We start from the raw sequence: 14,739 nt of genomic DNA, 5'->3' as shown, positions 1-14,739 counted from the left end.
CGGGCCGTTTTGAAGCTGAACGGAAAATGTTTCCCTTGAAGCTTTGTCCCTCGTAGGATTTTTCTAAAGAACTGGTTTTCGCAGATATCCCGGAAACGAAAATTCCAGAGGATGTTTATCGACCATTTGTTGAACAAAGCTGCTTCAAAAGAATCGTCGTCACTCCCATATTACAAACTGAATTGCCTCTAGCCCTAGCATGGTTTATGCTTCACGCATGCTCAATAGACATATTTTCAGCATGGTAAACCTTCGTCGCTGGCCAAAGAACATCTATGTATGTTGTTGGCGATGTTTCACAACACAGACTTCAGAGATGCCTTACTGAAGTGCTGCGGAATGTGTGAAATTTGTTCACTTTGTGGCTAGTTATGCGAGCAATTATATATCGGGAACTTAAAAAAGCGTATGGGGTGAGCCTTGTACTCATATATGCGAGATTTTGTTACTGGGGACTTAGAAAAGCATATGGGGAAATAGATATTATTTTTTTTCACTCGTGTTGATGTTTATGAACTGCTTAAATTATTTAAGATACAATAACGCGTCGAACAAGCACTAATTTAGAAGTGAAACAACAACAATCAACGTTATGTTTTCAAATTTTCACAGGACTAGTTTCGATGGTTTTACCGAACCATCATCCTCAGCTGCAAAATAAACGAGATAAGATATAGTGATTAGATAAGAAAGACTGAACGGGAGTCTTCGAAGCGCAAGTTCCTCCTTCAAACACCAACTTTAAAAGAAGTAGAAATAATTGTTTCATTTACTGGGATAATGAATAAATTGATTCATTTTACCTGCTTGATCAGAAAACATTAGTAATGGATCATTTTTCTGATTGTCTTCAGTTATCATTTCTTGTACAATTTCAGAAAGACACCGAACTGAAGAAGCGGCCTGTCTACTTTAGCAAACTTTGGGGTCAAACATGTTGCTCAGAAGACATGATCAGCAAGAAAGCCTTACTTCCAGATCTGGAAATTGGTGAATTTATTGTATGGCAAAATATGGGAGCCTACAGCTATGCCGTCTGCAGCACTTTTTGTGCAGTTCCTCTTCCAGCATGCAAGCACGTTTTCAAGTATGATTCTCGGTAAGGCTCTTTTAATTTCTAATCTACATCAATTTTTCAATTATTTATTTGTTCAATTACTTCAATTATCTCTTTTACAGTTTCTCATTTATTGTTTCTGGCATGAAAATAAAATGCTCTTTAGTAGAGATACATTTATATGACTTGTAGGTTCATTTAAAAATTCTAAAATGCTATAGTTATCAAACTAACTACTAACATTATAGCTATACAACAAAATTAAATAAATAAATTATTTTCAAAGGAAGCAGCATATAGTATATGTGATAATGTAAGAAGCAGTATATAGTTCAAAGAAAGCAGTATATAATATATGTAAAAGAAAAGTATGTATAATTATATAAGTATATAATATGTTCAAAGAAAGCGGTATATAATATATTGTTACGAATTTGGTATTTAAAAAGCAAATGTTAGTTCAATTATAAATTAAATGGTTTTATTTCTCGCGCAGTGCAGCGCGTGACGAATATTAAAAGAAAGCTAAGCCAGAAAATTGAAAATACAAGAGCGCGTGCATTAAATAAATAAATAACTCTTTTTCATTTCGAGAAAGTACTGGAAAATTCTAGCGCGTGATTTTAAAATGTTATAAAAGGAGGAAAACATCTCAGTTCGTAGTAGTTGCTTAGTTTGTTGTTGTTTAGAAAACTACTGTTGTTGATTGTAGCGAATTCGCGGATTAGCGTTCTTTAGCTGTTTTGAATTACGTTCTATTGGACATTTGAGTAGTTAAAAGAAAACTACTGTGAGATATTGTAATACTGCGTGATAATTTGAGAAAATTTAAGCATTTTTGTTGTGATAATAATAAATTTTTGTTCATTTTTCATCGGACTTGTGCATTCATTTAGTAACGAATCCGTACGCACGCAACAATTTTTGGTGTCAGAAGTGGGATTTGAATGCCAATAACAAGAGCGATGGAAGAGCAGTTAAGGCAATTGATAACAGCCTTTGCCTCGTTTAAAGAAGAAATGAAAGAAGAGATGAAATCTAGCCAAGGAAAGATGGAAGGGGCCGTCAACTCTGTTAAGGACGAAATGAAAGCCGTTCAAGCTGGTCAAGAAAAGATTGAAGCAGGTCAAGAAGAAATGAAAAGAGAGATTACCTGCATAATAGAAAATAAATTTGAAGCTATGGAAGGCAGAATTGACACAGTTGAAAATAAAGTTGGACTAATTGAAGAAAGAGTTTCTTCGGTGAAAGAAGAAATAGAAGAAAGAGTTTCTTCTGTAAAAGAACATATAGAAGGGAGAGTTTCTGCTGTGGAGGAACGAATTGAAGGAAGAGTTTGTGCCGTCCAACACCAAATCGAACAACAAATTGATGAGAGAGTTTCTGAAGTTGCCAAAGAAATGGATACTTTAAAGAAATTCGTAGCGTCGGCAGGGAGCAGGAGTGATGATTTTAAATTCTTACCAATGCCTGCTCGTCCACCTCTGAAGCTATCCACATATGATGGGAAGACCTCCTGGCAGGTGTATAAGACACAATTTTCTATCGTGGCGGATGCGAATGGATGGGATTAACAAGCTAAGGCCTGTCATCTCGCCGCTTCTCTAAGAGCCGACGCAGTGGATATCCTTCAGACTCTTCCCGAAAACAAAAGATTAGATTTCGAAGCTCTGTCCGGCGCCTTGGAGTTGCGCTTTGGGGAGAAGTGTTTAAAAGACTACAGCAGGCTCCAATTAAAATCTCGTCAACAGAAGCCTACCGAAACACTTCAGGAGCTCGCCGCGGATGTTGAAAGGCTGTCCCATCTCGCCTTTTCGGAATGCCCGACAGAAACAAGGGAAATCCTGTCCTTGCAATACTTTATCGACGGCATCCGAGATACTGAAATACAGAAAGCTCTACGAATGGCGGATGTAAAAGATTTAAAAAGTGCTCTAGTGTACGCCATGAAATTTGAGGCAGCCCAGCAAGCCACTCGTCGAGACCGCCACCCAGTCAGAGCTGCTCAAGTCCAGGAGCCAGGGGATCAAGTCACCGCTCGACTTGACGATTTAACTAGACAACTGAACGCCTTGAGACGGAATATTGGTGAGAAGAAACCGACCGTTAAGTGCTGGAACTGCGGTGCTGAAGGACACATACCACGAAACTGCAAAACACCCCAGGGTACTGATGTTAAGACCGCTTCTAACAAGCAGGGAAACTAATTAGTGGCCATCTCGCGGGGCGGAGGTTGCCAGATAATGAAAAGCCCCCGTTTAAAGCGCTTCAGATTTCTGCAGTGAGAGGCGGCAGTAATGGACTTTTCATAATAGGACATATTAATGGAGTTCCGTGCAATATGACTATAGATACAGGAGCCAACGTCACCATCATCCGAAAAGATTTGGCTCAACAACTAGGAAACAAACTTATCTGGACGCCGCCCTGCGTTACCCTCCAGACTGTGTCCGGTGAGAAGATCGACATCGACGGAAAAGTAAATGTTAACATCACGTTTGGAAGTGCCGCTTACCATCACACGGCATATGTAGCAGAGATCACTGATTCTTGCATACTCGGATTGGACTTTCTAAGGAAATACAATTTTTCCTTGGATTTTAAAAATAACGAATTGCATTCTACATCTGAGGACATAGCGTTATTTCTCGTTAATGATGAAGAAGTTAAATCTGTCCATAAAATCGTAGCACAAGACTATATTACAATACCGGCAAGAACAGAAATTTTACTTCCTGGATCCATAGCCGAAAATAGAAATTTCCGGTACGGCATCATAGAATATCCCAATAACTGTAATATCCCAAAAAGAGTATTAGTAGCCTCAACACTCGTCGACCTATCCAGAACGGTTATCCCGGTGAGAGTCGCCAATGTAACTGAAAAGTCGAGAGTTATTAAGAAAGGTGAAGTGGTTGCAACATGTACTCCAGTAACCAGCGTTGAAAAAAAGAGTAACATCCCAGAATCCGTGTCCTCAGAGAGCATTACATCGGAGTTATTGCAGAATGCACAATTAAACGATAAAGAGAAAAATGCTGCCGATCGCGTCATTAAAGATCTTCAAGTTGTTTTCTCCCGCTCGTCTTCTAACGTGGGTCGAACTAGTTTGACACAACATAGAATAGATACTGGCGATCATCCCCCGATCAAGCAACATCCAAGACGTCTACCGTTTGCTAAACAGGAAGAGGTGCGAACACTGTTAAAAGATATGGAAGAAGGCGATGTCATCGAGCCTTCAGCGAGTCCATGGGCATCTCCCATCGTTCTCGTCAGAAAGAAAGACGGCTCAACAAGATTTTGCGTTGACTATCGCCGGTTGAATGAGGTTACGAAGAAAGACAGTTACCCTCTTCCTAGAATTGATGACATTCTAGACACTCTTTCTGGAAGCAAGTGGTTCTCAACACTTGATTTAAAGAGTGGGTATTGGCAGGTAGAAATCCATCCTGATGACCGAGAAAAGACGGCATTTACTACGGGACAAGGACTTTGGCAGTTCAAAGTGATGCCGTTTGGACTGTGTAATGCGCCGGCAACATTCGAACGTCTTATGGAGACTGTTTTGAAAGGCCTTTCCTACGAAGCCTGTCTGATATACCTGGACGATATCATCATCATCGGAAAGAGTTTTGAAGAGCATCTAGAAAATCTAAGAAAGGTGCTTCAGAAACTGAAAGAGGCCAATCTGAAGCTGACTCCCGCTAAATGCAAATTGTTTCGAAAGGAAGTGACTTACCTGGGACATGTCATCTCTGCAGAAGGTGTGCGCACGGATCCTGAAAAGGTATCAGCGGTTAAATCCTGGACGCGTCCCGAAAATGTCCATCAGCTGAGAAGCTTCCTAGGGCTTTGCACCTACTATAGGAGATTCGTGAAGAACTTTTCTTCCATCGCAAGACCACTTCACAAGCTGACAGAGAGCAAGCAAAGATTCTTGTGGACAAAGGAATGCGAGAATGCATTTAACAACTTAAAGGAAGCTTTAACATCTGCTCCAATCCTGACGTATCCTCAGCTCGACAGACCATTTATTCTCGACACCGACGCGAGCAATGAAAGTGTCGGTGCTGTTTTGTCCCAAGAAATAGACGGCCAAGAACGTGTAGTAGCTTACTGGAGCAAGTGCCTGTCTAAACCGGAGAGGAATTACTGTGTCACAAGGAAAGAGTTGCTCGCCATAGTCAAAGCTGTAGAACATTTCCATCATTATCTATACGGAAGAAAATTCCTCCTCCGCACGGACCATGCCTCATTGGCCTGGCTTTTAAATTTCAAAAATCCTGAGGGTCAAATAGCCAGGTGGATACAGAGACTCCAAGAATATGACATCACTATCCGTCATCGTAAGGGATCATCACACGGAAACGCCGACGCCTGTCTAGAAGACCTTGCCAAGGAAGCTGCGGATATTGTTCCAGGGTGGAAGCGAAATACGAGCTGCTGACTCCGGTCGCAAGACAAATTACAACATCAACATCGGCTGATCGAGACCCGTGGAGTGATGATGAAGTCAGGAAAGACCAGCTGGAAGACCGCGACATTAAACCCATACTTGATTTAATAGAGTCATCAAACAGAAAACCTACATGGCAGGACATTTCTATCTGTAGTCCTACAACAAAACAATACTGGGCACTCTGGGATTCACTTCACATTCGAAACGGCGTCTTATACCGGAAATTCGAGTCGGATGATGGGAAGACGTTCCGATGGCAACTGATACTTCCAAGATCCCGGATTCCTGATGTCCTCAAAGAACTACATAACAGCCCTACAGGAGGTCACTTTGGAATTATGAAGACCTTACAGAGAGTTCGTGAGCGCTTTTACTGGAATAATGCAAAGAATGACGTGCAAAAGTGGTGCCGATCTTGCGATGCCTGTGCAGGTCGGAAAGGACCGAGGAAACGCAGCCGAGGCAGACTGCAACGTTACAACGTAGGTGCGCCTTTTGAACGTATCGCCTTTGACATCCTGGGACCTCTGCCACGAACTGCTGATGGCAACAAATACATACTCGTTGTCATTGATTACTTCACCAAGTGGCCTGAAGCTTATCCTATTCCTGATCAAGAGGCAGTCACAGTAGCTGAGGTAATGATACAGCACTGGATTTCCAGGTTCGGAGTGCCTCTTCAGTTACATTCCGATCAGGGAAGGAATTTTGCCTCGGCAGTAATCAAAGAACTATGCAAACTACTTGGCATTGACAAAACTCAAACGACGCCATTGCATCCCCAGTCGGACGGCATGGTAGAGAGGTTCAATCGAACCATCCTTAATAACCTCTCATTAGTGGTTTCCAGAAACCAACAGGACTGGGACAAGAAATTACCACTCTTTTTACTGGCTTACCGCAGTGCTGTCCACGAGACTACCGGCTATTCTCCATCACAGATGCTCTTCGGTCGTGACCTTCGTCTGCCTTGTGATCTATTGTTTGGCCGCCCTCCGGATGCTCCTTCATCGTCTGAGGAATATATTCAAGATCTCCAGGCCCGGTTTGAAGTGATGCACAATTTTGCACGAGAGCGAGTCAGCTTGGCGACGGAGAAGATGAAGACCCGATACGACACAAGAGCTACTGAACATCAATTCCACGAAGGAGACAAGGTGTGGTTGTGGAATCCGACTCGACGGAAAGGACTTTGTCCGAAATTACAGTCACCTTGGGATGGGCCGTACACAGTCCTAAACAGGCTGAATGACGTCGTGGTTCGGATTCGTAAGTCTTCGAACTCTAAACCTAAAGTCGTTCATTACGACAGGTTAGCTCATTACTATGGCCATAGTACATAATGTAAATAATTGTAAATAGTATAAGACCATGGTCCTTTTTGTTTTTAAATGTGTATTTGATTTGATTTGTATTTAGTATTTGATTTGTATTTAGTATTTGATAGCATTTGATTTGTTCAAGTTAGTTATTGCATTTATTGTTCATGTTGTTTGATATTGTAATGTAATGTTTATGCCACAGTTGTAAGTTTAGCTTCCTATCCAGGGATTGTACTGCCCGGGACGTGCAGTCCTTGGGAAGGGGGCAGTGTTACGAATTTGGTATTTAAAAAGCAAATGTTAGTTCAATTATAAATTAAATGGTTTTATTTCTCGCGCAGTGCAGCGCGTGACGAATATTAAAAGAAAGCTAAGCCGGAAAATTGAAAATACAAGAGCGCGTGCATTAAATAAATAAATAACTCTTTTTCATTTCGAGAAAGTACTGGAAAATTCTAGCGCGTGATTTTAAAATGTTATAAAAGGAGGAAAACATCTCAGTTCGTAGTAGTTGCTTAGTTTGTTGTTGTTTAGAAAACTACTGTTGTTGATTGTAGCGAATTCGCGGATTAGCGTTCTTTAGCTGTTTTGAATTACGTTCTATTGGACATTTGAGTAGTTAAAAGAAAACTACTGTGAGATATTGTAATACTGCGTGATAATTTGAGAAAATTTAAGCATTTTTGTTGTGATAATAATAAATTTTTGTTCATTTTTCATCGGACTTGTGCATTCATTTAGTAACGAATCCGTACGCACGCAACAATATGTACGTTATTCGAAAATTCACCCTTTAAATGACTTTGTTTCATTGCAAAATTCTATCCAATCAGGAAAACACTTACACAGATTTTCTTCTGAAGATGTGTTCTACAGTATGAGGAAGTTGTTGTCGATAAGTCCGTGCATAAACAACTATTCTCGTAAGAATCACAAAATCTTACTCGTTCGAACGTAAATCTCCATTTAATCAATCAGCCATCGATTTAATGATGTCCTCAATTTAACGATAACTCGGGAAATTTATTCCTCTCAGAAATATAAAGGAAGACTTCCCACAAGTACACGATACAGCAGCAAAACTTTCCTTTGATTATAGTTCCTCTCCTACATGGACAATTTTCCTTTCCCCAGCTCAATTTTTCCCCAGCGTCGTAAGGTATCCCGGCTACATAATGCGTAACTTAACAGTGAACGCAACTATTGCTCAAAAGTTATGGCTAGAAACTCCACTTTCAAATAATCGGAGAAGTTTCTTATTACATTCCGCGTCGATAAGTCATTAATGGTACTATCAACCTAACACTTCACTCACCTGTCGACGGTGGTCTGTAGTGGTAGACTGTGTAAGTTTCGTATCAACCCGTTACAGATCACCTCACAATGAAAAAAATGCAATTCTAAATACTGACAGTGAGATACCTTTTTAGAAAGACAATCTTGCTATGGCTTTTGTAATATTCTGATAATAATATAACGCCTTATTCCCTATCATTAACCACAAACAATCCAATTAAAGAAACATTATAAGAATAATTATATTAGACATTATAAGGAAACACACGTTATCATTGCATTATACTCATTAACTTTTACTATTTTAAATGTAAAGTATGAGATGTGTATTGTTTAAATTTTATGTTCAACTTAAATTTTGTTATATTACTGAATTTTATTTACGTGTTATATTTAAAAAATTTAAAAATTTGTTTTGCTTTATTTCAGACTGAAAATGGATTTTATTCCAAACTTAGAGAAAGTGGTTGACTATCTGAAAGATAAAACTTCCCTTGTAAAAAATGGAGAATGTGATGATGACTACATTTTTAGTGAATATATGAGATAAATAAAAATGAATTCTAATTAATTTAATTAAACATTAATAAATTGATAATTTCATTAGAAACAGCATTTGTGTTTTACCTATTAATTTAAATTCCGTTAATTACATTTCTCCACGAGCAGCTATCGAAAAGCCTTCTAATTACAGAACTAGAATGGTAACCCGTCCAAAAAACATGGAATTGTAATATCTACAGAGAAGCCTGCCAAGCATTTAGTCAAAAACATGCCGTTGTCTTTCAAAGTTTGAGCCTGTTTGCGTGCAATCTCTTACTATTACATTCTAATAAAGCGTTAAATATGATAATCTTGTATGATAATTAATTATAGCAACGAATGAAATGGCTAGACTACCTATGGAAAATATACCATTACGAATGTAAGTAAATTTCTGAAGGATATTAGTTTTATTTACATTGGAAACAACCGCAAAATTACTTATGCAACTAGCCGATTTGTCGTAATTAAAATGTGAATTGTTCGGTGATATCATACACTTGACCACTGGTGGGTTCAAATGTGAGAAAGATGTATTGATATTTCAGACAAGATAAAACGACCTTCTACAAAACTTGCTTGCATGAGTTTCAGTTAGATGAGTGGTCAGTTAATAAAGACTTTTGAAGAAATTGCATAAAAGTAATCATAATCAAGTCCTGATCAGGATTCTATATCTGACATTGATCGTCTGACTGAAACCTGGATGAATATAAAAATAGTTTTCAGAGGATAAGAGCATTATATAGTTAAAAAAAATTTTGCCAAATAACAGAAGTTTGGACAAAAATCGTTGCACTCCCGTTATCACAAAATTTTAACAGTTCAAGAAATAATAAATCTTGTGATAAGTGCTCTTTTAGTTAACTATAAAATGCTTGGAATATTAAGGCACGAACTTTTATACTTACAACCTCAAAAGAACATGCACCCATTAGTTAAAATTAAAGTTGAAATAAGTTTTCAATGGTATACTTCACGAAATGTCTTATATTATTGTAGAAAATATTTGTAAAATATTGCCGCGTGCATACGGGTTCGTAGATTGAACGCACACGCAACTTTCCTCAAAAATACTCCTACAGCTCTTCACAGTATCACAGAGTATAATCAGTAGTTCCACTAGAGTATAAATAACGTTAAGCACAACACAATGCAAAGCGTATCTAAAGGCGAAGCTCTCACGGATATATCGCCTACCAGCGGCCGAGCGGTAAAGTCGTTGAACACTGGTAATTCGGTTCGAGGTTCAACTCCGGCGGACGGGCAGGCTGCATGGGTGTTTTCGTGTTTTCCCCCATGTTTAACGTGTATACGAACCTTCCCTTAGAAAGTCCTCCTCGAAGGCACCCCTCAGGCAGATAGCCCTTAAGGCTTTGCCGTAATCACATAAAACCAAACCTAAAATTTTGGAAATATCCCACGTAGATATCTACTCGGCCCCGTGGCAACATTTCTGGTGACAAATGACTAAATGGCAGCATTTAATTCCCGATGAATACTTAACCAGGAAGTGACCAGCTATTAAAATAAAAAATAACATAGACATAAATATGAATAAACCTCCTGCAATTAATTAATAACGAAGTATTCTTGTTCATTATAATAAAATTGTTTTGATATTGAGCTAGTCTTCCTGTCTCACTTTAGACTGCATTTTGTTACTTCTTCATTAAGAGTATTTGCACAGAAAATTTATTTAATGTAAATTTGGTTAAACATTCAGTGATCGTTTTAATCTCTACCTAAACAGGAATGCATTCTTTGCAGCAAATGCCTTAGCTTCCAGTTCTCAATAGACTGAATGATACAGGGTGCGGCTACCTTATTTTAAAAATGAATAACACAAATAGTATAAGCGATATCAGTTTAAATTTTTTAAGAGTCACTTAAAGTTTTTTTTTTTTTTTTTTTTAATTACGGTTTAAAAATAATATCATTAAGGCAGCCTCCGTTCTGGTTAATGCATTGAGATAGTCCAGTTTTGAAGTTTCTTTCCACTTTTACCAGCATATCAATAGGTATGTTGTTGATAGCAGCTTGAATATTGTTCTTCAGTTGAGCCAGGGTCTTTGGACGTTAGAGATTTCAGATAGTCCCACAAAAAGAAATTACACGGGGCTAAATCAGGCGAGCGCGCTGGCCACTGACAATCGCCTCATAAGGAGAAAAGGCGTCTAGGGAAATGTTCTCCAAAAAATCATGGTCCAATGATGCCTATTCTAAAGAATGCACACAAACAGTCATACGTTCTGTATGGAGAAGCTGCTCATGAAATTCTCGGAGATTCGTGCCACTCCATTATCGCATGTTTTGCTTAACCCTTTAACTGTCAAGTTATTTTGATGATTTGGGTACACAAATTGTCAAATTTTTTTATTGGAAAAACCAAATGTAGCCGAAATAAACATCTCCCGATATATATTCGGGTATGACAATACGATGCACTCAAAAAAAAAAAAAAAAAAAAAAAAAAAAAAAAAAAAAAAAAATGACCCCGAGAAATACTCGGGCGTGACATTTTCGAACACCAGTTATTGCCCGAGATAATCTCGGGCATGACAGTTAAAAGGTTAATGCATGCTGCAACCGAAAAGATGAAAATGAGCCTCAGCGCTAGAGAACACAAGGGTATCATGAGGCGTACTGTCAAGAACGGCTTTGCATGCATTTTTTCGTGAAAGAAAATCGCGTCGATTAAGTTTTTGCACCATTGCCAATTTATATTGATGAAAATGCTGTACGTTGAAAAGTCTATGCAATACATATTCTTTGCTTTAGATACCGCTCTTTTCAATGAGCGCCACCCCCCACCCTTCTTGGAATAAATGCCGCTAGATGGCGCACGGTTCAAATAAGGTAGTTTTCCTGCCGCACCCTGTATCATATTTTGCTACATCAACGCAGTTATGTAATTCCAGTTCTAGGATTATGACTAAAAGAAAACTTAATAAACGAACAGCATTACAATTGAGAATCTAATTTCTTAATTAAGGGTTAAAAGTCTAGAAACACAATCTTCGGGTTCAGCGAAAACAATCGTTTGAATTTTTATTTTTTTTTTAAGTAATTAAGTTGATTTTACATATACAAAGCTCAAAATTGAAATTTCAACAATAGGAAGGAAAAGCTGTAAGGGCATGCAAACTGAAGGCATTGTAAATATTGTAAAATGATTAAATCCTTAAGCAGTTAGCTTCAATCAGAACATGTAGGAGTTTAAATAGTATAGCAGCCTGATTAAATGCAGTTTTTTCATGCCATATGAGACTTCAATGATTCGATAATGTGATGCCTTGAGTTCATCAGCATACCACTTATAACCAACACATTAAAATGGTAAGGGACAGACTCCTTCAAACGAAGAGATACTGGTTTATCATTCCAGTAGAATGTCATGTATTTAAGGTGAAATGTCGATGTCGACTTTTATGTCAATGAAGTCTCATGTGGCATGAAAAAACTGCATATGCACAGGTGATTATGAAAACGATGAACTTGGATGATAATGGAGGTCAAAGGGAAACTTCTGCTCAGTTAACTCGTTCAAATTTTTTTAAAAAAATGGCGCACAGCAATATTTTGCTCTATTGCAAGTATACTTTGTTGCCACACAACTATCAACTATTGATATTATGATCGGCATAGTGGTTAGCAATGCTGGCTATTGTATCTTTGGGCCCCAGTTTTGTTCTATTAAGTTATTTGAATGTGGCAAAGCATACGAGGGCTATCTACCTAAATAGAGGCATGCCATCATGAAAGTAAACTGACTTGTGTTCACTTTACACATGGGGTAAACCATGAAAATCAATAATGCAGTCAGCCTATTCACAAGGAATCAAGCTCAAATTAAACTACCACTACTCAGTGTTCTTAACCACTCGAATCTAGGAGAAGACATAAGGCATGGGGGCACTTAAAGTACTGGCAAGCTGGAAGTATTCTGAAGTGGTCTGGTAATAGCAAAACCCTTGGACCCACTCCCTAGAGAATTTTATTGGGATGGAACTGGTCAATCATACTGTCACTTTTAGTGCAGGATTGCATTTGACATTGGTCATGACAAACACAATTCTGTGCTTCTCGCCATGATAAGAATTTGTTGACTTGCTTTGAAGTTGCTGTCATTCAAGTGAGATAAATTGCATTAACAGTTTGTCACTTGCATGCAATGCAAAATAGTGCTGAAAAATATTCTTTATGCTTAAAGACTTTAAATTCCAATTCATTGCCAGCTTTGTTTACTTCCCTATAGATGCAAATATAACTCTTGGATATGGTAACAATCAGAGTGTCATATAAAATACCACCCTCAGAAAATAGAAATTATCAGTCAGTGGCACTTTGAAAGAAATAAAATACTCTTAAGAGTAAACCATGTGATTGAAAATGTTTTATTCTACATTTGGTGGAGATCAAGTAAATAATTATGAGCTCCACAGATAGATGAAACGAACTCTGAAGCTTATTGCATTCAGTTTTCCCATTTGCCTTTAAAATCACAGTAAGGTATCTGCATGAGCCAAAAGAAAATGAATCTTACTGTTTCATAGTAAGACAAGTCTCATTCTTCAGCAAATGCAAAACATTCAGGGAATTCAATTGGAATTGAGGCTGTTTTTTTTTTTTTTATGCTGTTCAATAAGTTATCAACCAGATCTGAATTCTAAGAAATTAAAGTATTTCAAAAATGGTATCAACAGTCTAGTTTTTAAATGAAAAAAGGTTATATACATGAAGAAAGATCTGCTTATGATACAGCTTAAAATTCACCTAATATATCAATAAAGTTTCGGAATGACCTTCAAATTAATAAATGTAATATATATATACTATATATATACAGAGAAGGTCATCTGGAAAGCTCTGTAGTTTTTCAAATTAAAGGAAGTTTTCATTTAATTATTTTGTTACTGCTGGATACAGACTGATGTCGAAGTAAATATACAAATATGGTCTTTTCTGATTCTATTCTATAATCCTAATGTGTGCTTACAGCAAAATTTTTTCATTGCAGTGCTAAAGAGAGGAAAACCCAAAAGTTCACTATCATAGTATGCTCTTTTATTTTGATAAAAACAATGCTAGCCAGACTGCCTGTAATATTAATACTGTATATGAAAAATATGCTGCCTCTGAATGACTGGAAATCCTCTGTAAATGAGTGCTTTCTCAAAGAAGCTCTCTGAAAATTCCCATTATAACAGTTCAGGAACTATCAAACAGATTATATGTTAAAAAATGTACAGTGCATGATCATTTGAAGAAGATTCAATATGTAAATCACTATGTATGGGCAGGGCCAGAACTTGATCAGACCGGGGGTTCTCAACTGATGGTACACGAGAGAAAAATTGGTGATAAGCAAAGTATTTTAACTACTAATTAAAAAAATAAAACCCCAACATCCTGATTTTTTTTTTCTCTCTAAAACTCATAAATTTATGCAATCTGAGCTTTGTTCAAGTTTAATAGCCGCTGATAGACTTTAGCAAGAGGCGAACGATCTGTCTGCATGGCAATTTTCATGGTTCTTCCATGTTGACCGTTTCATGAATATTCTTTTAGCTGTAGCAAAACAAACAAACAAACATAACAAAATTTGCCATAAAATGATGTTTTTACAAAAAGTGATAGATATGGATGCTGTATTTAATAGGAAATAAAAATAAGTTCCTATTAAAGAGACAATAGTATCTGATTAATTCTCTTAAGAGTTTAACGATTTATTAGCATGTCAGCACATCATTTCTGGGCTCATATTGCTCCATTTTCAATGAGAATAATTTCTATGCTGTCTCTAATAGTAGGTATTTATTTTATCTTCTTGTGCTTTGTATTCTTTACTTGCGATTTGAGAATATTGTCGCCTGTTTTTGAAGAACTCGTAAAATATTGTGCATTTAAATATTTATGAGAAAAAAATAAAACAAACCTAGATTTTCAAAAAGGAAAAATGGCTAGGATTCACAGGGGATGGATTCAGGACGATCTTCTAGCACTAAGAACTGAAGAAAAAGAAAATATTGTGTCTTGAAAATATAATGAAAGTTATT

General features: G+C 37.5%; 1 protein-coding gene across 2 annotated transcripts in view; it reads left to right on the top strand.

Annotated features, from left to right (window-relative positions):
• LOC118186947 (ornithine decarboxylase-like) overlaps positions 1-8,752 on the top strand; it is an 87,623-nt gene extending 78,871 nt beyond the window's left edge. For both annotated transcript variants that reach the window (XM_085819871.1, XM_085819870.1), the window contains 2 exons: positions 879-1,099; positions 8,567-8,752. In XM_085819871.1, the coding sequence (XP_085675997.1) occupies positions 879-1,099; positions 8,567-8,687 (342 nt within the window). In that variant the 3' untranslated portion in view covers positions 8,688-8,752. The remainder of the gene's footprint in view (positions 1-878; positions 1,100-8,566) is intronic.
• Positions 8,753-14,739: the final 5,987 nt, after the last annotated feature.

This window comes from Stegodyphus dumicola, chromosome 7 (genome assembly GCF_044657685.1).
Source record: "Stegodyphus dumicola isolate Sdum_Otavi_A_Nest chromosome 7, ASM4465768v1".
Lineage (NCBI taxonomy): Eukaryota > Metazoa > Arthropoda > Arachnida > Araneae > Eresidae > Stegodyphus > Stegodyphus dumicola.
This window is presented reverse-complemented; position numbering and strand designations above follow the sequence as displayed.